Source organism: Haplochromis burtoni, unplaced genomic scaffold, assembly GCF_018398535.1.
Source record: "Haplochromis burtoni strain Fernald_Lab_line unplaced genomic scaffold, NCSU_Asbu1 Contig_546, whole genome shotgun sequence".
NCBI lineage: Eukaryota > Metazoa > Chordata > Actinopteri > Cichliformes > Cichlidae > Haplochromis > Haplochromis burtoni.
Window position 1 is genome coordinate 22,399 of NW_024582907.1, and position 27,272 is coordinate 49,670.

The 27,272-nt window shown below is 38.8% G+C and overlaps 1 protein-coding gene across 1 annotated transcript in view; it reads right to left on the reverse strand.

Annotated features, from left to right (window-relative positions):
* Positions 1-6,051: 6,051 nt before the first annotated feature.
* LOC102291624 (vertebrate ancient opsin) overlaps positions 6,052-27,272 on the reverse strand; it is a 68,897-nt gene continuing 47,676 nt past the window's right edge. Inside the window, exons 3-4 of the mRNA XM_005948926.3 lie at positions 26,464-26,697; positions 6,052-10,248 (exon numbers count right to left, since the gene is read on the reverse strand). Coding sequence (XP_005948988.1) covers positions 9,967-10,248; positions 26,464-26,697 — 516 coding nt within the window. The 3' untranslated portion in view covers positions 6,052-9,966. The remainder of the gene's footprint in view (positions 10,249-26,463; positions 26,698-27,272) is intronic.

Here is a 27,272-nt window from a genome sequence, read left to right on the forward strand (position 1 = left end):
TTATGATTGGGCTTAAGTGTGTCAAACTAGCAGCATACAGCAGCTCTTTAATGTCACATGACTTGTTGAAAGCTATGTGCACGATGGGAGGCATGCAGTGGGCTCTATGTCATGCTTTTATGCTGAAACAGTAATGTTTCCCATCAGTTATTACAATTATTATTATTGCAAACTCATTCTTCGTCTTCTTCTTCTTCTTGTTAGACGCTTCATAAATCTTTCATCCTGTAGGCTCCACCTACTCCTTGCTGCTGTGGCAGAATCCATCTGTCAGTTCAGTTGCTCTAAAAGATTAAACTTCTGAGAGAAAATAAACCTTAACACAAATAAACTTTCTATTTTGTGAATTTTATATGCAAAGGTAAACTATTTGAAGCCTGTACAACTAGAAAACATCTGTATATTATTTTTGATTGTATTAAAAGTCTTAAAGATTTGGACTTTAAGCAGGATGAGGGACTGAAATGTCATTTTGCATGTTTGAAGTGGAAAATCATCTAATATTGCAGTAAAAGGCATGACTAGCCATCTACATAATTTTCTGTGGTTCTTATGCCACCACAGGGGATCAGAGATTTAATATCTAATGTTGTGAGTTCAGATTTTTCTTGGTTGAGTGCCCATTGTTCAGCAGACGGTTTGTATTTCACCCTTCAGTTAATTACTTTCTCCGGGCAGAAGAGTCAACACAGTGCACCCAAAACGTGAATTTTATTCTGAAAACCCCCAAAACAAAACATACATGAAATCAAGGCATCAAATAAATGTAGGCTGTGTTTTTTGACTTAGTCTCATAAAGCAGTGGTCTCTTTTCATAAATTACCCACTATAACTTAGTGAGTCTTTAATAAAGCAGAACTCAACAAAGCGAAAAGAGGATGTTTGCTCATGACCTTGAAGCACAACTGAATGGGAGGCTCCAAAAAGCTTAAATGTTCTCTGAATAAAGCTTTTGGCAAGAAGTGACAGTTTGAGCCATCATGGGAAAGTGAATAGGCCCTTATCAATAGCAGCAAGAACCAAGAACTGCTTCAGGTTACACCCACCAGCTATAAAAGGACATGAAAGAAAAATTATCTCTCAAGTTTGCAGGAGATGTAGTGGAAAATGTCTCAGTGATGAATAAGAGAGCAACAGACTTTTACTAAGCTTTGCCTTGAGAGCACTTTACAAAGTGGGCGAACAAGATCTGTGGCTAGCAACAGGGTATTAACTATATGAATAATTATAAAAAATAATCACTGGCATCCTCAGTTTTTTGTTAGGTGCTTAAAATTTGTATAGGCATGTTTGTCATGCCCGCCATTGCAGTGATGCCAACATTTAATAATAATCAGTGTATCTGATGCTCCCAAGATCCCCCAAACAGTCAGTGATCTGCCATGAAGTGTATCAATCCAGCGCCTACCACTGTTTCCTTTTGCACTCTATTGCCAGACGGGCTTCCATTGTGAGCCACCTTGGCAGAGAAATTCCCCATCGGTAAATATTTTATTGTATTAATGAATCTCATTTTGACCAAACTGTCAAACGAGTTTTAAAGCTGAATACACTAATTAACCTTGACAAAGTCGGGTCGAAAATTCTCACCAAGCAGAGTGGTGCATTCAGAGTTGAGCAGACCACCAGATTTTAAAACGTGTTTGTAATTTAGCTGATATTTAAATAATTTGCATCTTCAGTTAAAAGTGCAGCAAAATGAGATTCCAAAGATTGTTTTTGTGACATCACTGAAAAGGTTTCTATACTACAAACCCTGTAACTAAAAGAACAGGCGCCAGGGAACAAAACCTACCTACATTCACTAAGTATACAGAACCACCAGATGCAATAAATCTTTGCATCCAGAGGTCATGGATCAACAGGAGAAGAACAGCAAACCAATAAGGAACTGTCGTGGGGGTTGTGACAGAAATTAATTGGGAACCTTTTAGAAAGACCAAGGCTGGTTCAGTGAGATTCTCAGAAAGAGGAAAAGTTGGGAAGAAGTGGTGCTTATATGATTATTTATAGAAACCTGTTGTTTTCCTATCATCTTCGAGCCTCAGTCACTGGCTTGTTGAACACTCGACCTGTATAGTCTCCAAATGCAGCATGTACTGAGTATAACCTTGCATTATACAAAGTTGCTATTCCAAGGATGATGCACTCAGTAGCACAAGCAATTTGAAGGAGGCAGCCACTGTATATGCAACACATACTGCATTACATTTTTTGCAAGAGAGCTAACTCTTTCCTATTGGGGCCACTGCAGCAAGGAAACAATACAGTACAGAACAATGGAATACAATGCAGTACAAATTATTTCATTAATCTCAAGGGCAATTTGTTTGTAGCAGCTTGTTATAGACCAAATGCTGCAGTATGTCGCAAGATACAGTTACATGTAAATAACAAAGCTAAATGGGGAAAAAAATTAAATATGAAATCATCTCTGTAACAATATGTGTGTAACTTGGCAGATGCAATGAAACGTATTAACAAATCAAATAAAAGAAAATCAAGGTGACAATATCTAAAGCTAAATGGCAATCAAGCTGTAAAATGAATAAATTATTTAAATAATCATTTACAAGCAGGTAAAACATAACAAAACCCTCACAGCCACAGCAACAATCTGCAAGGATATTCTTTGATACTGTCTAAATGTTATTGGGTTGAGCTCTAAGCCTGTCCTGTGGGTGGTCAAACATATAATTTTGGGAGCCTGCGAGAAACGTCATGGTGGGTGGTTTCATGTGACAGTGGACTTTATTAATCAATTATCCATAGAACCGCCTGAGCTGTCTGCGCTCATTTAAAGTGTGTTTTATCATCAGAGAGCTGGCTGGGCCCACCGGTTACCGGGCAGCCTGCCAGATACTACAACTGCCTTAGTCTGGCTAGTTTGGCAGGACTCAAAGATAAACACTCCATGTGTTTCAGGAACCATTAGTATCAGCTCTTCCCAAGTACATGCAGACAGTTTACAATATAACAGGCCACTATATGCACATCACACCACAAACATAACTAAGTTTCTTACCGAAGCACCATCGGGAATCCTATCGGTGTGTCTGCAGGAAAAATAGGTCATGTGTGCGAAGGAAAAACAAAAGAAAGTAGCAGCTCCAAGAAAGAGGTACCACACTTTTTTGAGACCTTTTGTTTTTCCCTAACATCATCTCACTGACTGGATTACTTCATATTAGAAGTGAGGAAAAGTGAAGGCCAAATGTAAGTGAAGGATTTTTTGGGGAAAAGAGAGAATATTTTATTGCATAAAAAAGTGCTGATAGCATCTTGCAAACATCAGGAACAACTGGAAAAGCTGGAGTGTCGACTCGTCCACACTGTTCTTATTTATAAAGTGCTTTACAGACCCAAACATTACGGCTAACAGCAGGATTATCCCGTTTGAGTGCAGCTAGCTAAACTTACTGCTAAAGAGACAGATAGTAAAAGTGGACAGTATAGCCTCGGTTTCTTAACATAAAACTCATTGTTGCATCCAGGGGCAGAACAAATGTGATCCCTTTCAACTGATTTTTAGTTTTATTGTAGTTATTTTCCTCTGAGTTATCGATTCTGTCATTAGTTAGCTAACGTAAACTAATGTAAGTCTATTAGCTGCAATCAACCGACCAACTACATGACATCAGGACATCAGAGCGGGGCTCCATGGTGTATATTAGCCTTTATGTGTGTAGCATTTCATGTCCCCTCTAATAATTTATTTAGCAAGAACAAAGATAAAATGCATCATGAATGTGCAGTCGACAGAGTCCTTTGGTGCAACCAGAACTGATTGTACAAGGCAGAATGGATCCATACATTAACGTTTTGGATGCCAAATTCTGACTGAATCTGTTGCAGCAGAAACTGAGGGCATTGGACCAGACAGCATTTTTCCAATCATCTGTTAGTTAGCCAGTGTCCTGTTTTTAGCTGACAGGAAATAGACAAAGACATAGAAAATAGAAAAAAATCCCAAGGCACCTGATGTGGTCTTCTCCATGCCATGTTCAAAGTTACTTAAATCACCTTCCTCCCTCATTCTGATGCTTAATTTGAACTTCACAGCTGTATTTCCTCCTGGTAACTGTAGCCCTAACTTTGTCTTTCTTATACTCAAAGCTAAATTGAACATTGGAGTTTTCTCAGGAAAACATTAGGCTTCTGAATAATGACATGCTCTGTTTTTAATCAGACTGCAATAGTGTTGTTAGCAACAGAGTCACAAAGTCCACTGCAAGTGAGAAAGAGAACAATAACAGACTAAAAGGACGAACTGAGTATCTGCTGTTAGAGCTGCTACTGGCACAGGGTGGACTGGGGTTGACTGGAAATAAGGGGTAACCCATTTTTACTCTCAGTTGCTTGAATAAAAACACAATAAAACATTTTAACTTACAGATTAATACATGTTGACATGTTTATGCTCTATACCCAAGGGCATAGATTTGGTTTTGACATTGGTGGGGACGGATGATTCAACCACCGAACCCTGCCCTGCTTCTTATTTTTTTTCCTTTTTGTCTTTGCTTCTTGATTAAAAGAAAGGAGAAATATACTTGTCTACATATGCTATTCTACATGCTTTTAAACCATTTAAAATTACAATTCATAGTTTTATATGTGAATTATATAATGTTAAATTACTATTAAACAAATCCATCCATCCATTCGCTTCCGCTTATCCTTTTCAGGGTCGCGGGGGGCGCTGGAGCCTATCCCAGCTGTCATAGGGCAAGAGGCAGGGTACACCCTGGACAGGTCACCAGTCTGTCGCAGGGCCAACACACAAGGACAGACAACCATTCACACTCACACCTAGTGGCAATTTGGATTATCCAATTAACCTATCCCCACAAGCTATTAAACAAATGACCAAGTATTTTAGACTTTAGTTTTCTTCAGCCATATTCCATATAAAAAGTGAGACATGTCAATTCAGATTCTTTGTAAAATTACATCAGCAGCCAAACAGGTGTCATGATAATAAATACTAGTTAATCAATAGCACCAAATCATGAGTCAGTCACCTGTGACCTCGCCTCTTCACCTCTGTCTGAGCTACAACATGGCAGAGCTGCCTCTGTCACCTGATGAATAACAGTGAGACATTCCAAATACATGCAGTCACACATGTGCTTCAAATACAGTCATTGAACCACCAAGTCATCATTTCACCTGTGATCTTGTATCACCGTTGCTCTCTGAGCTTTGTGTTGGTTCTTCTGTCACCTGACAAATAGGACATACATGACAATAAGAATAAAATGTGTAGCTGCTTCAGTGTTTCTGTCACTTTGTGCAGATCTTGACTCATCAGTAATGTTTGTAGGGTGAGTGCATTTTTAAAACAATTTGTGCAAACTGCACTACAAGGTGGAATATTTGCAAAATCATGACTACCTCATGATATTTTGTCTCAAAAATTAACCCTATGAATATGTCAGTGCCACTAGGATGAAATTATTGTGTGCCCACCATTTTAACGTTAGACATATAATTTTAACAGCCTCTGTAAACTAATATCCTGGCTTACTCGAGGCTGCCGTTTTCTCTGACAGTTTGAATCAAGATTAGAAATGCTGCTCTGAGACTGAGAGAACTAATAGTGCTGCCTGTTGTGCAGTTAGTTTCCAAAACACGTTATTCATGGTTACATACAATTTTAGACTGATGTGGGCCAAAGCCTAGCATAGCCTGTAACGTTATTGTGACGGACACATTTCATGGGTTTACTTGGCTTTAAGTGACTTGCAGGTTTCTTTGAAAAATACTTTCTTATATCCAGGTTCTTCCTTTGTGCTGCCATCCTCCAGCACAGGCTTGCCGCTGCTAAAACTAAACAGAACTCCCTGAAAGGCACAGCCAATAACATTGACCATATTTGTCACATGAGGTAGGATTCCAGTAGAGAACGTAATTTATCTCTTTCTGCACCGCTGGGTGAATGAGACGTTGAAAGATCGTTTTTTTCTCTCTATCGGGTTTGTTTTTCTTTACTTGAAGAGATCAAATTATTGGTGGGGACAATTCATTAATCGCTGGATATTAGTGGGGACATGTCCCTTCCGTCCATGCCAAATCTACGCCTTTGTCTATACCAGATGGGAACCCTATTAAGTGAATGCATCAAAATCAACCAGCATCCTATTACTATCTCATTCATGCTTCCTTTAATAGGCAAATTAGACATACTTTTTTTTTGAAGATAAAACCATATGGTTTTATTACATTAAGGGACAAATCTGTGTTTGAGCAGTGCAAAACTTTTTTCCAATCCTGTTTTCTCTTTGCACTATAACTTAAGGAGCCCTTGGCAAAACACTTGGCTGAGATGCATGGAGAGGTACTAAAAAAGTAATAAAGAGAAAGATTGAATGCATGGATTTAGGTGGGTGAATGGATACCACCACAGTTCAGTAATAATGTGGTAATTATGGGGTGGTAACAAGAAGATAATATTGTGGAAATAGGAAGGTATTACCACCTAATATTTTTGCCCGTGTTATGGCAAAATGCCCGAGTAATGAAATCCGCTGGTTCTGATTGGCTGAGCCTACAATGCCCACAATGCCTTCCGAATCATGTGACAACCCCTTGGTTGTTGTTCTAGATAGCAATTAGCCTATAGCCTGTCGTTCAGCATCGCCTCAGTCAAAATGCGCGATGGGTGCTTCATCTTACGAAAATTTTCGTTTTACGAAGACCCTCGGGAACAAATTAATTTCGTAAGTCGGGGTTCCACTGTAGGCATATTCATCATACTGTGAATTAGGGGGTACGTGGGATAAAAAGAGGACACTATTTCTCAGTGAGTGCTCAGTTTTTAATAAGTTCTTTATTTTTGTCTTACTCAATTTATTAGTGAATTCAGAAATATATTTTAACTTTACAATGTGAAATACAATCATTTTAATGACTTGTAAGTAACAAAACCTCCTAAAACATCATCTTAGACAGTTATTTTGTCAAATCTGACTTACAGTCAGAAAAATTTGATGAGACTCCTTGACTCATAGGCACATATTTGTTTTGCATTATTACTCACAGCGTCTGGAACAATGCAATATTACTCAGTTATAATCACTGTTGAAATAAGATCAAAGAACAAAGGATACTACTCACCCCATCTTCAGTCTAGCCTTGAGACTATTCAGTTAAATAATCAGACATTATGCCCTGAGACTCAGGTTTAATGAAGTCCATCATTGTCTCCTGACTCTACCCAGATTTGAGATATTAAAGGTCCTTGGAAGTAGTTCCCAGGACCTCAAGTAATGAAAAAACATCTTCTGCTATCTGACACACATAGTCTGAAATTCAGTATTAATAACAGCATGCAAAAAGCAATGCTTTTTAAGATTTACTTTTTTGGTCTTTGTGCTTTTGATACTGAGAGCCAGGAAGAGAAAAGAAGAGAAGAATCAAACTTGGGCTGTAGTGTAACCACTTGTGCTCATGCACTATGAACACAAGATGCATTGGAAAATACTTTCTACACACTGATCAACATTTGCAGCTTGGAAAGAATAGATAATAATAATTTATTGTAAAAAATCGATCTTTCTATGCTTGTCATTTTATAGTTTAAACACTGAAAAACCCTCGGAATAGAGATGTTCCAAAAGTGTTGAAATCTCTTGAATCACTGTTTAAACACAGCAGCCGAAGGTTTTATCAGCTATAATTAACATCTCATGTTAGCTTTTTTCTCTTTAAATGTCTATACATTGGTGGTGCTCTAAGAGCTTCACCACAAAATGAATGTAGCTTAAATCTCCTCTAGGCTCAGGGTTATGCAGGCAATAAGCTTTTTAGACTGAGAGCTCACAGTCAACATTTTCATTTGAATATGGGTTTTGAACTAGTAACAAAAAATGACGCCAGCCCTCAAACTACACTAAATAGCTCTATATGCACCCATAACATCCCCTGAACAGCTAATGACAAATCATTGCTTAACATATACATACATGAGACATTACTGATGTCCGTCTTCTTTAACCTATAAGAGCCCAGACCCATTTTTACTGTCAGGAAAACTATAGGTGAGTCAGTTTTGAAACTTTAACAGAAACTTTCCTCAGTGTGTAAAGGGGCAGTGACACCTGCGTTACTGTTGGAGCCTGTGGATTATTTTTGCTGGTGACTGTACAGGGTTTTGTTTCCTCCCCAGGATTTCGCCTCTCTGTTTCTTCGGGTCGCCTCGTCTGGTTCGTTTCCTTCTGGAGGTTTTGGCAAACAGTACCAAATCGAGTGCGCTACCAGTGTGTGTTTCTTCACCTGCACGTCCTGGCTCCGCGTTCCCATTCACATTCTGTTGTAAATACACTGTCCCTGAAAATTCGCCCTTCACTGTAAATAAATTTCCTTCATTGCAGCTCTGTGCCTGTAAAAAAATATTGAACAATGCACCTCCAAAATTGTTTTGTTTTTACTCAAAACAGCTTTTGTGGTAAAAGTGATTTACAAAAATTGCCAATACAAACTTATACCATTCAGCCACAACAGTGTGTAATTTTGTGCTCCCCTCTTGCTAAAACAGCTCTGAGCAGTCGATGAATGAACGCCACGAGACCTCCTGGGTTGTCAGGCATGAAGACATTAACAGTTGTTTTGGTTTTTTGTTTTACTTTAAACTGGCACATCCCAAATCACAAATCAAGGGAATTTAATGACCACATCAAAACCATCAAATTTTTCTTATATTAGTCAACTTTCCCGAACATTGCAGTTGATATTGCAGCATAGTTTGCTGAAAGAGCCCATTGTCATTTCAGAATACCCTGCCATGAAACATACATGGTGTGCAACAATATTTAATCTTCTACTTACATTTTAGGATGTTACCTCTTTCCTCTAAATACACATTTAAAACTCTAACAAAACACAGCATGAATATAAAATTCGAGGTATACAAGTGCTAAATATTTAACATTGCTAGATGCTGCATTTCATCAAACTCCTTTACATTAGACTGCACATTCACAGCCATTACTGAATGGGCTGTACAGTGATTTCCAACTTGCAGTTACAGTATTTCTTTCCAAAGTCTATCTCCCTGAAAAAAATCCAAACACCCCCAGCATACTAGGAATGTTAAATGTACAATTAACTTTTTATTAAGACATTTAATTGTGAATGCTACTCCTTCTCTTTACCCAATTTAACATCTTGACTTATTGCACTCGTTTGATTTTTTTCTTGTAACTGTTATGGCCGCTACTATTGCTGGTTTGAAGACTTAACTCTATAGTTTTCTATAGAGTTTGCCACTCTATGGTGGTAAAGTTATCACCACTTCCATTTAAGTTTGCACCTCTGTCGTTTCTCAGGTACTTTTATTGCATTACACTTTGTGTTTCTGTGTAATTTTACAACTTTCTTTTATTTGTGCAAGTGCTGCAAAAGCATTCCCCTTGCACAGATTATTAAAGTTATCTCATTCTGAAGGACTTCAAAAAGCTTGCAGTCATAAGTGGCTGGTGTTCTTCAATTTCACTTCACTTTGTAACTGCTGTCAGTAACAATCAGTACAGACCAATCATAGCCCTTCCCCAGCACTCCTGAACACACTATTGTTATGACATTTTAAGAGAATGAGATATTGCACAAAATGATCCTTATAATTCCTCTTTTATTACAGTCTGACTCCAGAACTCTGATAAGAGCATCCTTTAAATGTGCTTTCTAAGAAAGGATCATGAGTGTTTCTTTTCTCAGTAAAAAATACAAACTCCCAGCTTCTGTAGATTTACTGTCATCTCTGATAGTTGCTCACATTTTCCAGAGACAGCCCTTTCTTACTGATCTATCATCTGTACTAGGCAGGCCAGAGTTAATGCTGGAGTCACGTTGAATCCACCTGGACTGGCAGACCGCCGCTTTCCAAGTCTCAGTAAAACCACCTCTTTCTTTTTCACTGATCTCCTGGATGGGGACCTTAGGGTTTTATGATTATATAACCAATTGTCAGCCATCACGGTGAGCCACTAGTGAGACTACAACAGGTTTATTGTCTGAAGAAGGGGCTTTTGTGATATCGATAGTAGGTTCACATGAGAGCCCCAGTTGGGGGACTGTAGCAGCTGGTTGACCCAATGAGGCTACCATAAATAGGAATTCGTTAGTACGGCGGGGACCAGTTCCTGCTATTCCCCTCATGGCCTTGGTGGGGACCTTGGAGGAACTCTTTAAGCTGGAGCCTCGTCGAGGAGCTTCACACTGCAGCAGGGCTTGGAAGCACCTGTAAAACTGAGGCAAGCATACAGCACAAACATATGGTCAAGCTTCTTTTAAACTACACAGTTATATGCAAGAGACCACAGAGGACAAAACTTTATGAACTAAACACTTAGTTCTAATGTTTCTAGACTGCATTTTATACCTTTTTCTAATATTGCTTTAAGGACAATATCAGCTTGATGCATTTTTAGCAAAGTTGCTGCTTCTTCAACAGGGAAGTTTATAGTGACTCATAATCTTTATTTTCTTAGTCTCACTCTTCTCTCTCTTAATTATGAGTGTGAGCCATCACTGTATTTTCAACTGATGTAGGTTATTTGTGCAAAGGATCATCGGCGTAACTTTGTGTTGAACATTGGGGGTGTCAGGGTCCTGGGTCTCCTGACCCAGCGTTTTAGTTGTTTGTGATTTTTGTATTATTGTACTTGGTGTGAGTTTCTATGGTTTCTAGTTTCGATCCCTTGCCCTTCATGTTTCTCTATGTCCCCTCTGTTCTGTGTAAGTCTGTGTCTGCATGTTTGAGTTCCCCTCTGTGTCTCTCGGTTCTTAGAGTCCTCTTCCTTATGGTTTATGTCTCTGTTTTTCTTAGTTGCTGTCTCCACTGTGTCAAGTTCGCGTCTCTGTGTGATCCTTCCTGTTTTACTTTGTAGGTCCGTGTCTTATGTGAATGTGTCCTGCTTTGCTTGTCTCGTCAGTTCTAATTTCCCCCAGCTGTGCCCTCCTTCTGTGTCTCATTCTCCTCGTTACTTCCCAGTGTATTTAGTCCCTGTGTTTCTCTGAGTCAGTGTTGCGTCGTACCCTCAACAAGCTGTGTGTGTTTTGCCTCCGTGTTACCAGTGTTTTTGTTTCCAGCTCTAGTTTCAGTTCAGTATTTCTGCTTCAGTGTTTTAGTCCACCAGCGTTTTTGTTTGTCTTTTGGTGAGTTTAGTTAGTAAGAGGTTTTACAGCAATAAAGCTGCACTTTAAGTTGAACTTCTGTGTCTGAGTCCTGCATTTTGGATCCACCACTCCTGCTTGCCCACCTGCCACACAGCCAACCATGACAGGGGGGTGTCAAGATCTCTGTCTAAATAAGTAAATAAATCTGGGTAAATTCCCAGATGATGAAACATGCAACTATTTTACTGGTAATAACCAGTGATGGGAATAATGGTAATTAGTAATCTAACTAATTACTATTTCTATCGTTACAACGCCGTTACAGTTACTAACAAGAAAATGCGGTCGCGTTACTATTTTTCAGCAAACAGACGGTTGAAGCTGTCTTCAGCTTACCGCACCTTCAGTTGTAGCTGTCTATGTAAGTAATCTGGGCGCTACAGCTATAAGCAGCTGCGCGCAGTCTTGCAGACAGCAATCACTTTCTGCCTGACGATCACTTTTTGGCACAACACCTGGAGCTAAGGGGGCAAAACAAACGCATGACTGCTGCTGTTTGACTGAGAAAGAATAAAGTAGTCGTGGTAAGCCAATCACATGACCACGTCGAGATGACAAAGAAACAAGGTGATATATACCAGTTTTTAAATTGTGCTGATAGGCCACGTAAAGCCAGAGTCATGATAAACAATATATACGCGGTATTTTTTTCCTGAATAGTTTCGTCACGTTTGCTGTCTAAGGACAGCGCTAGCAAGCACTCTCTGCTTATGAGCAAGAACTGAAAAAACAAAAAAACACCGCTTTCGTGTTGGTGGAAAAATTATACACCTCCTGCTGTCGGGGGGGGGGGGGGAATTACGCCCTTGCAAAGGATGGCAAGTGGAGGGTGTATCCAGGTTCTACTGTGTTACCTCTGCTGTGCTGTGAAAAATTACTTTATTGCCAATCAGATGCTCTCCAGATGGCTTTGCATGATGGATTACAGTCTGGTGCTATTTTAATTCTGTCGAATTTGACAAGATCCCAACAAAGCCTCCACCGTGTTTTACAGATGGCTGTAGACTGTCACTGCTGGATCTCTCTCCTGACCTCTACATATGGCTCTTTATTTATATTAACAATTTCAAATTTGGATTCATCACTTCATAAGACCTGTTGCCACTGATTCTCACACAAGTTATTGTGTGATTTGGCATACCTCATCCTTACTTAGGAATGGCTTGACAGCTACCCTTCCACCTTCTTTTTTTTAGGGCTACCATTTCTTCTTTCACCCCACTTGTTCAATCTCCTCTAATATATAACACTATATTAGATTTATTATATTCTGGCTTTGAGAATTACCTTGTTAGTGCAAAAATACTATTTTATTCCTGTGAAACTCTATCATCTTTAGCATTTTTCATAGATTAAAACTTAGTAAATTACTTCTCTAGAAAGCCAACTATTACTTGAGCTTCTGGCTTCCAGTCTGGTTGATTGGAAGAAAATTATGAAGAAATAAAAGGGGTGTGTTGTATTTTAAAAGAAATGTTTAAATTTAAATGGGAGTTCAGTGCTTACTGTTCACACACACAAAAAAGGGGTGAGAAAATGGGCTTATTTTGTATATGTATTCTCATACGTGGTTATTCCAAATGTTCCCAATTAGGTTCTCAATGTGTTTTGTGCAGTGCCACAAATCATTTAGCACTTTTAACAACATGAAAGTTGTGCCAGTTAAAACAGAAAGTGCACTCCATGCTGAAGCCAAACCTGCTAAATGCCAAATCCAAAAAGTTCAATCATTTCATTAAAAGTTTGTACAGCAGGGGAAGCAAAAGGTGCTAAAAGAAAAAACAAGAAAAAAAAGAAAACCTTCAGCACAAGGCTTCATTCAAGTGGCCTTTCAAAACCATGGATTTCTTCCTGAAGCCAATGCCCTCTTTTTCAGATTTACACACACACACACACACACACACACACACACACACACACACACACACACACACACACACACACAAATAATCACATTGTTAAGTTTATTCTGCTTTTACCACTTACATTTGTGTTTGTGGTCTAGCCTCCGTTCACCAGCCAGCTTCCCCAGCCTTTGGGGTTTACCCTAAAAACTGTGGCACAGGTCATTGTCTTGCATTTCTGAAAGCGTTGGCTGTTTGATGTAATGAGGAAAATGTGAATGTGTAGCAAATAGAATGAATTTGATTTTTTTGTTTTTGTTTTAGGGAAAATAAAATTATATCATGCTGCTCTGAATAACTGACTTTTTGCATTAACCTTATTCGATGTAGGAATAATGTCCCATTGGTTTTGGAGCAGCACTGGCATCCACAATCATTATCTCCATTGTTCTTAATGCTGCAGAGTCAGCTTTGGATAAACATAACAACCCTCTGGAGACGAGAAATTGAGGACCTGTGGTGTTGCTCGGTCTCTGTATAACAAAATAGGCTGTAAGGGAAGAGGACGCTGACTCTGTAACTCTGAACATGAATGGTGTTAAATTAATGAAGCAGGAAACAAAGATAGGGTTCATGCTGCGTTCACTGGGCTATTGGTAAGCTACTGCACTTTAGTTCCAGAAAAAGGCTGACTCTAGGCTGAGACCTGCCCTGCAGATCTACAAACAGAGGTGATCCCCTACTGTGTGCTGCTACAGAAAAACAAGGACTTCAGGCATAGCAGAACACACCCGAGCCCTCCTTGTACCAGAAAAATTACAGTCCCACTGCTGGAGAAATGGTGACGGGTCTTTAGCATTAGGAAGGGGTACAATTATGTACTCATCATGTAGGTGCAAGGCTATTAAAGAAACAAAACAATCATTGGGGAAATGCTGCAAAAACTCCCAACAAACTCTGACATGGTGACGACAGGGTTGTGTCCACCTGGTGGACCCTAATAACATACATTTATCACTTTTTTGGCCCTGCTTTAATCAGAAGTTTCTTCTATTTTGTGACAGAGATGTGTTCGATGTGAGCTGTGACAAAATGAAAATGTCTCTGAAGTGGTGGGAGGCAAAGATCTCAGCACCTTTGCCTCTTAATTTTGCAGCTCCTGCAGTACACTGTTATTAGCAGCTCCATTACTGCAACTTCACCGGAAAGGCAGTTTAGATGTTCAGCATCTTGTTTGTGAAGGCTATAAGCATCGTTGTTCTTATTCCACGAACCTAATATCCTAAATCCATATTTGATGATGTATATCATATATTCGCTGCCAAACACTGCCCCAGAGAAGGAGACAGTAGGGGACAGTGCATTTATATCTTTAGTTTGAGAGGTAATGGAGTGTTACCTTTCTATATGAGTGTCAGAGATCCAGACTTGCACTATTGCAAACTGGAATTAACATGCTCATCAGATGCTTTATATGGTGGATGTTTTAGACATGTACTTCTATTCTTTCTTCTGCATAATGCCGGGAGGAGCCAGTCAGAAGACTTAAAGGCTTAATTTAGAGAGGGGAAGACCTTAAAGAAGAACTAAAACAGCTTGATTCAGACTGTGGATGAATTGTAGGACTGCACTAAGGCCTAATATGAGATAAATAAGGTTTATTTTGAACTCTGAATCACTTATATAGTAAAGTCACTTTAAAGGTTGTTACATGGGATGTAAAAACTTATAAGTTATTGAAAAATGTGATAATCCTAAGATTCCACAGATACATAAAACATTGAAACAGTGAAATATTTTTGCAGAGTGTTGTTCAGTCTAATTAATTAACAGATAGTCCTTGATTAGGACATTTTGAAGGACCTCTCAGTTCTTCATTCATTTCCCAGTAACTACTCAGAGTGGGAAATAATAACAAAAGTACTGTTTAACATAATCATGGATTTTGCACTGTTAGGTTCTGCACTATAGTGTCACTGCTCTTCACAGGTAAATGGGATGATTACAGGGCTTCACCTGAGCTCACGCTTCGGAATTATCACCAGTACATTCCAGTGCTTCTCAGCATATTAGCTTAATGGGCAATGAAAGACACGCACTGTGCAAAAAGCTGGATGCATGATTGAAGTTGCAGAAGAGCTTTACAATATAAAAGCAATCATAACTGCATTTCTTTGTAATCAAAATAAAGACATAAAGCTTTTATTAAATCAGCTGGTCTGTAAACATCACTTGGTGGATCCAATCAAATAAGCAGGAAATAAATCAGCTATAACTTAAATGGATAAAAGCATTTTAATCTTATAGTTGATCATGGCCTCTTCATCAACAGTAACATCATGCAGTAAATTGTATTATCTGCAAGATGAATACAAAAATGAATAAAGATAAAGTTAGGTTAAGTACCTTTGGACCGAATTCTGTAAGACTAGCTTTAAACTAACAAACAGCAAACTGCCTTAAAGTAAACAGAACTCTTTTAACTGATAACATTATTTCTCTGAACCATTACTGGTCTACACTTCCACAAATACTGTATTCTCACAAGCACCAAGAGTCAGAATACATCACAGTTTGTGAAAAGAAAGGACAGGCTGTCTCCAAGGTACAGAGGGAAAGCATTGAAATGTATACACCTTCTGTCAGGATATAATAAATAGTCAGTGGACCTCTGGATACATTTTTAAATCCAAGAAACAGAACTGGAAGTCTCGAGATTGTGATTTCATGCAGATTTAGCTGTTTTATATCAATCTCTTAACAAAAAAATAAAGAAAGAAAAATAAAGTGTTATCCAGCATAAACTTGGGTATTTCTTGCACATAGATGGATAGAAAGATTCTGAATAATTAAAGGCCTCAGCAGCAAGTTAAAAATGTAACAATGGATTCAAGGTATACAGGTTTATTTTCAATTCTATGCATTTCTATCCATGTCTGTAACATATTCTCAACACAACGGCTGGCATTAAACTCCAATTTAGTCCTCCTCCTGAGTTCGTGTTAATGTGGACTCTGAAGATGCCACTCTTGAGTAAACGTAGTATACTTAGTATACTTTCTGAGTTTCATGTATACTTATAGTCTACTACATTTTCTCATGGGTGCAAAATACAGTGAAACTTTTTCTCAGCATGTGCTTAGATTTAAGGCATCACAGCAGTGAAATCGCACATGTGGCATGTGGAAAGAGACAAAAAGGTCGAGTGTACACAGATAATTAGTTCAAAAGTCATTTATTGATTGAATTAGATTCACGACAGTAGCATGTTATGTGACCCAGACATGTGTTTGTGTAATTGAAAGCATGTGTACAGAATATCACAGATTGTATCTTGACCATTTTTTAACCACTGATCATTAGAGACCAAAAAATGGCTTCTGTTAAGCGTTATTTGTGGAGCCAAAACGCAATGGCTTATTCCACTAAACCTCTATTGCTGCTTAAAATGAAGAAAAAAAAAACCCACAATGGGAATTCTGGAATTCTGCACTTCTCCAGTACAATTAGCGCAGGTACCACAGTCTGTTTACTTATTTGTTTTGAAATTGATTTTAAATATTCTGCCCTTTGGTTGTTGGTACTTTCAAATAAGGGTGGATAATATATCAATATCATGTGACTCTCTTGTGAGACAGTCATTCTTATATGGATGCTCTAAAAAGATTCCCCTCACTAATCTGATTACTTTATGTCTCCTTATATATTTGCTTTTTCAAATGAGAGGACAGTGAATCAATGTTTACAACTATTTTACAGAAAAGAAGAAGAAATTCAGACACAGGGGAAACGGTGAAAGAATGAGCGAAAGCTTACTCAAGGGCAGCTAAGATGAACTGCCACAATAGTGTAACTGAATCATACACAGACACAACTACCAATCAAAGCTTGGACACACCTTCTCATTTAATCGTTTTCCTTTACTTTCATGACTATTTTTACATTGTAGATTCTCACTGAAGGCATCAAAATTATGAATGAACACATATGTCGTAAACAAAAAAAGTGTGAAATAAATCCAAATATGTTTTATATTTTAATTTCTTCAAAATGGCCACCCTTTGTTTTGATTACTGCGTTGCACACTCTTGGCATTCTCTCGATGACCTTCATGAGGTTGTCACTTGAGACGGTTTTCCAACAGTCTTGAAGGAGTTCCCAGAGATGCTGAGCACTTGTTGGCCCTTTTGCCAGCTCATCCCAAACCATCTTGATTGGGTTTAGGTCAGGTGACTGTGAGCCAGTTTCGTCGTAGTGCTTGATGGGTTTTGCAACTGCACATTACTATTGACTGACTGACCTTCAGTTCTTAAAGTACTGATGTACTGTCGTTTCTCTTGACTTAGCTGGTCGGTTCTTGCCATAATATGAATTCTAACAGTTGTCAAATAGTGCTGTCAGCTGTGTACCAAACTGACTTCTGCACAACACAACTGATGGTCTCAACCCCATTAAGAAGGCAAGAAATTCCACAAATGAACCCTGATAAGGCACACCTGTGAAGTGAAAACCATCTCAGGTGACTACGTCATGAAGCCCATTGATAGAAGGCCAAGGGTTTGTCAACAAAGCAAAGGGTGGCTACTTTGAGGAATCTAAAATATAAGACATATTTAGAGTTATTTATCATTTTTTTCTTTGGTGCATAATTCCACATATCTTGCTTCATCTATTTGATGCCTTCAGTTTGTATCTACAATGTAGAAAGTAATAAAAATAAAGAAAAACCATTAAATGTGCAGTGGTGTGTCCAAACTAGACTGTATATATGTAGGTGTGTGTGTGGTATATATAAAACCACTCATATATAATTAAAAAGTAGCTATTTTGTGTGGATAATATTAATATAAGAGAATAGAAACTTTATTTCAAATTAAATTCTAATTCTGAATGAATGGACACAACTTGAACATCTGTTTTGCAGAATACAAGCAGAGGAAAACAAAGTAAATGTAAAAGAAATATCTGTTTCCTGTTGCTTACATTGTAGATGTAGATGAGTGACTGTCTCCACTCACAGTCACGGGTTAAAGTGAGATTCAGCAGGTGTTGGAACCCCGAGACTGGTTGTAGTGGTGCAGCGTTGGGAGAAGAGTCACTCTGAAATATGTCACAATAATTTCTATTGCTCTAGTTTTAGTTAAATGGTGGCCATGTTAACGTGCATGATAACTGTTAAAAACCTCAATGTTGAAACTGGAGCTGACCTCTCTTCAGTGATGTTAACATTCACTCATGTCGATGTATTCAGCTGCTGAGTGCCGGCCTGTCAACAGAGGTGCTGTGTAAAGTTATGCTGCAGTCACACTAGAGAAAAGAGTTGGGGAAGACTGCTGTGCTACCGAAAGTCGGCACTTACATGCCATCAGTTTGCAATAACATCACAATTAACTGTGATTAATCTCAAATCTGCAAATCCGTACCTTAGAGCTGGACTCGCCACCTGTGTGCAGAATTCACACATCAAGCATGATACCCTCAGCCATAGACTGGTCCACAGCTGAATGATTTAATAGCAAATAGAAAGTAGTTAATTTCATTAATAACCTGCATTCTTTTAAGAGCATTGCAAATTTGCAGCTCAAAAATGAGAATGCCAGTAACGCACTAACAAAATAACACAGTGAAAGTGCAGGTTTAATGCTGTGTTTCTCTCTGACAAGAGCATGGCAGTTTAGATAAAGATTCTGAAGGATGCTGAAGAAGAATCAATATGTTTATGATACAAGGGTGAACTTTTCTCTTAAGATTTACTGAGGAGTGTGTGTGGTTCTTACAACTGAGCAAAGAATGAAGGAGTGGATTTATCCAGAGTTGCTGTATTAAAAACTATTATTTCATGCAACCCTGAAAGCTTCATTTTGTAGCAGCTGACATGTGTGATGTGCAGAAGAAAACAAAACATTATATACTGTCAGACATTTGCAGCTCAGGTTTGTGTGGTTCAGTATTTGATGGAGCAGATCGTTTGAACCAATCAGCACAGACTGACTCTGATTAGAACATGTTGGCAGTCTGTCTGTATTTATAAACTAGATGGTGAATGTACTCCGTCTGTAAACCTTCGCCAATCTGACTGAGATTGAGATTGGACAGAGACAAGTTGCTTTCCACCAATCGCATTGTGACAAAAGTGGTCACCCGGGCTGAGGGTGCTGCATGCTCGTTGGTTGCCGTGACTACTTGCAATCTACCCCAGACAGCAAAAAACTGAATGACTCACCAACTAATGGCTTTTCTTCACCAGATGGAAATTGCCATTCTATTTATACTCTAGTGTGACTGAAGCCTACGTTGATGAGGCACTGTTATATTAATAGGCTACCACTACATGTGAATATCTAGTCTGACAGTATTTTTTAATATTGTTACTTTGTGGAACTATCATGATAGCATTATACTGTGTGTTACTCAATGATTTTCACCACTATTTCCAACCAAATGTCTACTTTAGTTTGGAGAAACATCTCTAACTGCAGCACGTAGACGGCTGTTTTACTTAAATATCACAGTTTTGACATTTTGTGGGTTTCTTTTGGTTTGGAGACCAGATTCTATTCCTAAATTTGGTTTATAGTGTTTTGTGTTTCCATGTGTTCGTGATTTTTATTGTTATATTTTATTAATATTCTGACCCCTGTTACTGGTTTCCTATTTTATTATTTTTGTCTTTTATCTTTGGTTAGTTATTGATGAACATAGGTTTATAAGTTCCGCTTTGTATTTCCTTCCTTTTCCCTCAGGCTCGTCTTTGTGTTAGTCTCCATGATTGTCTTTCTGTGTCAATTTCCTATATTTGAGTCTTTGTCTCCGCTTTAGTGTTTCCTGTTTTATTTTGCTAATCCTTGTCCTGTTTGTTTAGTGTTCAGTTTTAATTTTCCCAGTCTTGATTTCCCCCAGTGAGTTTTCCTGGTTTGTCTAATCTCCCTGATTACTGGGTGTGCGTTTATAGTTCTTGTCTCGCTGTGGCCTTTGGTTACGTCATCCTATTCAGTGGGAGTTCAGAATTCAGGGTCATGTAGCCTTCAAATAGTTCCAGCAAGCGCTTAGTTGGCAGTTGGAATGTGTGTTCTTCTATATCTCTATGGCACATCTAGTACATTTTGCTAACTTTGAGAACTATTGTGAGGCTCCACTATAATGGACCAATGAAGTGAACGGAGGTGACGCGACTCTTTCATTTAATAGTTCTGGTATCCCTTATATCCCTGCGAGCCTTACTATAATTGCATTCTTTGATGTGTTATGATTTACCTCCAGTGAAAGGTTGTTTTAAGTTACGAGTCTGCACTGGGGCCCTTATGGTGGCCCCTAGAGACAAAGCACGTACAAACTCCAAAATATGTACAAACTCCAAAACATAACGGAAGTGCTCCAGGATGCTAGGGGCAGTGTTGGGCTTCTCTCTGAGCAAAGCACACTGACTGTTAGCTAACGTAGGATTTGACTCCACCATAAACTAAGCATTCATAGCAATTAAAAACAAATCAAACAAACAACAGTTTGCACATTACCTTTCTTATAAAGCGTGGTTGTTCTATCCTTGCAGGTGTTTTCTGCCGGTATCCAACTCCATGTTTTCAACAAACTTGCCGTTTATTTTGCAAATTGAGCTCACCACTGCCCCTAGCGTCCTGGAGCACTTCCGTTGTGTTTTGGAGTTTGCGTGTGTTTTGGAGTTTGTACATCTCTAGGGGCCACCGTAGGCCCTCGCTCTTCCTTAAATACAACATTAAATAAGTAGTTTGTGTACTCAACCTGCTTCAGTTTAATCAACAATCTCCTGATTTAGAGCCCCTTACAGGTTGGCAAAGTTGTGAAGTGTTGTCTTTTTAAGACTTTTTATTCTTCGACTTAAAAACATATCTCAAACTTTTTTACCACACTGTGACCTCATCTCATGAGAGCCTGTAATCATTTGACTCGTCATTGAACTTCTCACGCACACTATGTCTCAAAACCTTACTGGGCATGAACAGATGCTGAGGAGAAGAAGAGCAAAATGCCCCAGGACATAACCAAAAAGATCTTTCACGCACTGTGTCTATAAGCAACATGTTTGTCCCTATTGTCAGTATTTCAGTAACCTTTAGGTCATCGGAGAGTGAAAGCTAGCAAGGAGATGTAAAGAAACAAGATGATCAGCACCTCTCTGTAATGTTGATGCACACTCCCCACTTCCCTCAGCTGTCCAAACACCACACTGATGAGGGCTAGAAGGACAGGAGAGAGAAAGATGGAGACAACAAACAAATGCTAGAGTATGAAGTAAATTAGGACACAGAGGCATCAAGGTTGAGGTCAGGAGGAAGGTGAAGATAATGACAGATAACTAGATAAAGCATGACAGGGAGATTGAAGGAACAAGATGCACTGACAGAATATTTCAGAGAGAAAGGGCTGCAGAGAATTTATGAAGAGTCATCTCAGACTGGTTAGAGCAGGTGTGGATGATGATGAACCCTGTGACCTGAGCGGATATTATATGGGAAGAGGAGCTCAACTTTCTCTTAAAAACATCAGACTTTGTCTTGGGTTTAATGTTATTCAGTTTTGCTGTGACTGTACGTGAGAGTAGTTTTTTCCTAAAGGACAGATCTTTATTGTCTGTGTTTGTAAAGGTCCAGCACATTCCAAAAATATGTGGCATTTGTATTGAATGACATCCTTATTGGAGGATTAGATAGAAAATGGATAGACCCAAATAGATAGATTTTAACTGAATTCTCTGTATGACATACATCAAAACATTTGCAGTGCTCTCTCCACAGTTTCAGAGTTAAACTGCAGTCAGTCATTCTTCTACATTACAGAAGACAGTCTTGTAGTTTAAGGGACTTGTATGAGGTGAGTGAATGTCAGGAAGCTTCTTCGATAGCCATCAGCAGATACCTTCTGCTTCATTTGACATTTGCTTGACTTAATCCAGGAAACTCCCCAGTGCTATGAATTACAATGCAGACCATAGATTGTATTAAAAAAATCAGAGGGTTGGAGCTGGAAAAACAATGATTCATTCACATAAGAACTTGTGAATAGAATGATATTTGGGAAAAAATTTTTTTGGCACATCACCAATTCAGCAGAGGCTGATCTTGGTTTATATTGTATTTTTTTTTTTTTTTTTATATTGTAAATCAGTCATATCCTCACTCTGAGGTGAAAAGGTGGGAACATTTTAGATTTCCTGCAAATTCAATTTTTTGTGATGTAGAGCGTCACTGAATGAATTCTTCCCAGGAGATCAGCAAAATATTCATAACCAGGAAACAAACCTCTGCAGTTGTTTTGAATTTTGAGCCTAGTTGGTCCTTGTTGTCTTTCATGATTGTTTTAAAATTAACATCAAGAAGTGTGACTTGGTACTTATGGGGCTGGACTGAGGCAATAACACCATTACACATATAATTTACCCTAACATACATGCATGTTCTCCCTGTGTTTGTGTGGGTTCTCTCTGGGTACTCTGGCTTCCTCCCACAGTCCAAACACATGCTGTTAGTGGGGTTAGGTTAATTGGAAACTCTAAATTTCCCATAGTGAGTGATTGTGAGTGCGAATGGTTGTTTGTGTCTATGATTAGCCCTGCGACAGACTGCCGACCTGGCCAGGGTGTACCCTGCCTCTTGCCCTCAGACAGCTGGGATAGGCTCCAGCGCCCCCCGTGACCCTGAAAAGGATAAGCGGAAGCGAATGGGTGGATGGATGGATGGATGCAATCCCTGTCTACAATGACAAGGTTAGGTCTTTACACAACGTATTGTTGGATTAAGAGATGAGGTAAGGACTTCAAAGACTGCAATGATCTATTAGTTGTTTCAGTCACCATCTTTTCAGTTTTTCATGTTTAACATTGAAAATGTATGTATTTTCTCTTTGCATTAAAGCGCTGTAACATGTACAAGATGCTACACAAGTGACAGTTCCTGTATATCTTTATTTTGTTTTAGTATATTTTTCCAAGTACACAGTCTGGTGTCATTAGTTCACTTTTTAAAAATGCCTAGTTTTTATTTTTATGTCAGTCAAATAAAATCATACTCAGGTTTTAGTTTTGAAAATGTGACAATTGTGACAATATACAGATATTTTTGGATTGGTCTATATATAAAGCAGTGTATTCACGAGTATTCACAAGTTTATTTTCAAGTAGTGATTAAAAAATAAACAGATGATTAAACTTACCCATAATCCCTGTTTTTTAAACCACCCCGGGGGTCTCGGCTGTGAGCAGAGCTGATCGTTGACGGGACAAACCAGCTGATCCTTGTATCTGTACAGCATTTTTAGTCTTCAACTCGCCTCAACTCACAGTTTCCATAGTAATGGGCTGGGAGGAATTGAAGACTGAAAATGACATACAGGACATTTGGTTTCATTCTCTCCCACTGGCTCCCTCCCAGGGGAAGTTGAAGTTGATGACGTGTCGGCTAAAATGTCCCTGTAAGGTCAGTTAGCTGTGGCGGTGGCCTCAGCATCTGATGTAACATGTAAGGAGAAGCATGCAGTATCTCCAGATGACAGCAGCATATTGAGTTTGTATGCTTTTTCAGTAGATTTCCAACTCCACAGTAAAATAAGTCTTGGCAATAACACAGTAACTTTCCAGTAAGGAAAGTTTAAGCCTGAGAAAAAGTATTGCACTTTGAAAGGCTCTCCAATATACTGCACTGCATATAATTCTTTGTACAGTACATCTCAGCATCTACTGCACATAGATATCCTGAGAGGGCTAAAGCCTTACATAGCATAATGCTTTTCATTGAGCTTTACTTAATAGACCAGAATGAGATGATAAAGATTAGAAAGAAAAAGGAGTTTTATCAGTCTGCTTCAGTGAGACAGTCTCGCTTATCTTCTCCTATTTATGCTCACGATGATGAACTATGTTTCAGAAACGAACAAAACATCTTAAATCTTGAGTTTAAATGTATTGTTTGCACAGAGAGCTTGAGTTGAGAGAGAACCCTGATAAGGAAGGTGGAGAATAAAGTAAACTTGAAATTTAGAGTTAACTTTAGGAGCACAGTAAAAATATAACTAATGTGAGGTGAATAAAAAAACGAGGCATTCTGGCGTATTTATTCGTGTGGATGTTACTTTGACATGACCGCTCACCTAACGGGGGAAATTAGGGAGAGACCACAAATGCAAAAATGCACCAGTGATTGTGGAAAGTATTGTTCCATAGCTGGTAGTTTGTTGTAGTTTGCCTCTGTACACCACCACAGTGGATTGTCAAACAATCCAAATGTTCTTTGGTAAGAAGACTGCCAGGTTTAACTCTAAAACTACAAAAATGTTAGTCTTTTAAAAATATAGCTAGTAATTAATTATTTGATTTAAAACCCCCTGTACTGGTATGCAGAGGCAAAACTACAAAAAGTTTATCTCTGTCCAACTATTTATGGAACTAACCCTGCCATTAATGTACACATTAAAACAGCTCTATCAGAATCAACTAATTTCAGTAATGACTCATGTAATCTACCAAGAGCAACACAAATTAATCTGTCAGTGTCCAATTTATTAAAATGAGGTAAAACTAAATTGTTATTTAGATTAACCAACACTATGAACAAGTGAGCCATCGCGATGCTTTGGAACGTCTCTATAGCTCTATGCCTCAACCATTTATACAACCAATGAATTAAACATTTAAAACTTGAGTGTGATTTTAGCACAAACAATAGAAAACACCAGCAAACAAGGCCAAGCCAAGCACCCAGAAATGATCAGCTGACAAAAACATCCCCACCAGTCACATTCGTCGGGGTAAACTGTGTCAGTGTTGGTTCCTACTGGTCAAAAAGTTTCACTTAAGGAAGAAGAATCTAAGATCCAGTTCAACTATTGCACTGGGCTCTGAGCTCGGTCATGCCCGGGATGACACTGCTCAATAAAAAAGTAGTACTGCATCACTCAACAATAACATAAGCGTTTACTGTTGGTCTGTGGGTTTAATTAAACAACACAAAACAACAACAGCTGCATGACAAATGTGAAAGTACTTTTAAGGTTTACTTTGATTATTTATTTGGATGTAAACTTCTTTGTGTGCCATAGTATTTAATCATTGAATATGTACAGCTAGTTTATAATCAGAAGAGATTCTCTGACACGTTGGGCCACTGACACACGGAAAACAAACATTTCTGATCTTTGATTCTCTTCTCAGTCCTCAGTGTCTTCTATCTTTCATCCTTTCCCCCTATGTCTTTGGCCCTCCAGTCAAAAAAGTACGAGCAGAGCCCACGCTGACGCCGGCAAAAGTTTCTGTTTTCCTGTCAGTTCCTGACAGATGAATAGTTATGAGTTTTGCTCTCCTGCTTCCACTTAAATTTGGCAAATGTACTGTATGCGACCACAACTGTAACGGTCCTGAATGCTTCTCAGCCAGTTTTTCTACTCTCAGTAATCGGATCCTAAATAAAACAAAATAAAATAAAAACAAACACATTTAGGTTAGAATATGTTTCACAATTTTCTTTTGTTCTTTGGAGTGATGCCATTAGAACTAAGTGATTTTCTATAATTTCACACACCACTGATCGCTGAGAGTTTATTTATTGTTTTGGTCAAAACAAAATTTTTCATATTGCATCAAAAAGTTGACAAAATCACAGCAGAACAATCACACTGAAGCAGACCAGCTCAGGTATTGACTGTTTAAAAATGTTATTTTGTTGGGTAGTCTCCATGCATTATGTACTTGTTGCTTTGCAAAAAGTAAGCCGGGATAGAAGAGGTTACAGCCGATTGGAACTTTAGCGCAGCACAAATAGAAAACACAGTAAAATGAAATCAGCTATGAAGGTCATATGACACACTGTAGGCTCCTGAGGTGAGCTTTATTAATTCTTCTCACGGGCAACTTAACAGTAATTAAAGTATAAAAGCAAATAAGACCAAGACAGCAAGCTCCAAATAATTGCTCCCAGTTAACACCCAAAGGGTCTCATCATATTGCCTGACGTGAGCGTGGGCCAAGATTAAATGAGATCTTTTACAATTTTAATGACGAACACCTGATAAAACGGGTACTTGCACGACACTGCAAATACCCCCCTCTGACGTGACAAACAGACATGTAAGCACTCGGTTTTCATTAGCTCATCACAACGTCTATTATTTATTTAGACGTTATTTATTTAGACGAACAAGCCGAGTTGGCAGAGTTCGTCAAATATGTTAGAAAAAAAGGTAGATTCAAAGACCTTCTTATTCACCATGCACACACAAGTACATAATTTAGTTTATTCAGTGTCAAGAAACCACTGACTCACCTGACAGGAATAGAAAACAAGGAGTAATTTCTATTATTTTAATCCACCTTGAAATAATCATTCGCCTCAGTGGGCAGGAAGACCTCCGGCTGCCACTTTTTGACAGCGAAATAGAAAAAGGTACTGACCACAGCCTCAGCCCTCCCTCCTCTTACCTGTTTATTCATGAAGACGTAGATGACTGGGTTGATGACCGTGCTCGTTTTGGCAAGGACTGAGGGGATGATGCTCGCCTCCGGTGTGACCAGGCCCGGTGGGCCGAAGGTGGCCAGTAGGGCCATGATGCCATAAGGCAGCCAGCATATTAGGTAGCACATCACCATAATCACCACCATGAATAGCACGCGCTGCTCACGTTTCCTGCTCATCGACGCATTGATTCCTCTTACCTGGAGACAATGGGAGAAAAGACGTGGAAAAGAAAGACCTTAATAAGCCAGCGATTTCCTGTGATGAGACATTGTGGTCAGACATTTTCCCTCCTTTTGCTGTTGGAAGAGGAGGATTCTGGGGGATAAAATGCTCACTATATAGTCAATACATCTACTTCTGGGTTTCATTTTTGTAACATAAGCCTACATTCCCATCTGTAATAACATTACACTCAGCAAGTTAAAGCAATTGATTGACATTTTGGGAAAATTAACTTACCAGTGTCTTTACGTAGAGTTAAATTAGAAGGTCAGTTCTATTCTTAGGCCTCTTTGTTAATATAATTATAGCCAGCAGTCCCTGAGATAAGTTTAACTGAACTTATGTAGCAGAGAGTCCCTTTGCTGGGAGCTGCACAGTTGTCTGCTTAATAATAAACCAAGTGCATCATTCTTATAAGTGAGCATAAGAAGTTCTGAGAGGCATATTCTGTTTTTTCTTTGGACTGCCTTGGTTTGTATCCTGGGGATAGTCTGAGTTTCTGCAAAAGGTCAATCAGCACATGTCCCAAAAATGTCAAATTGTAATATGT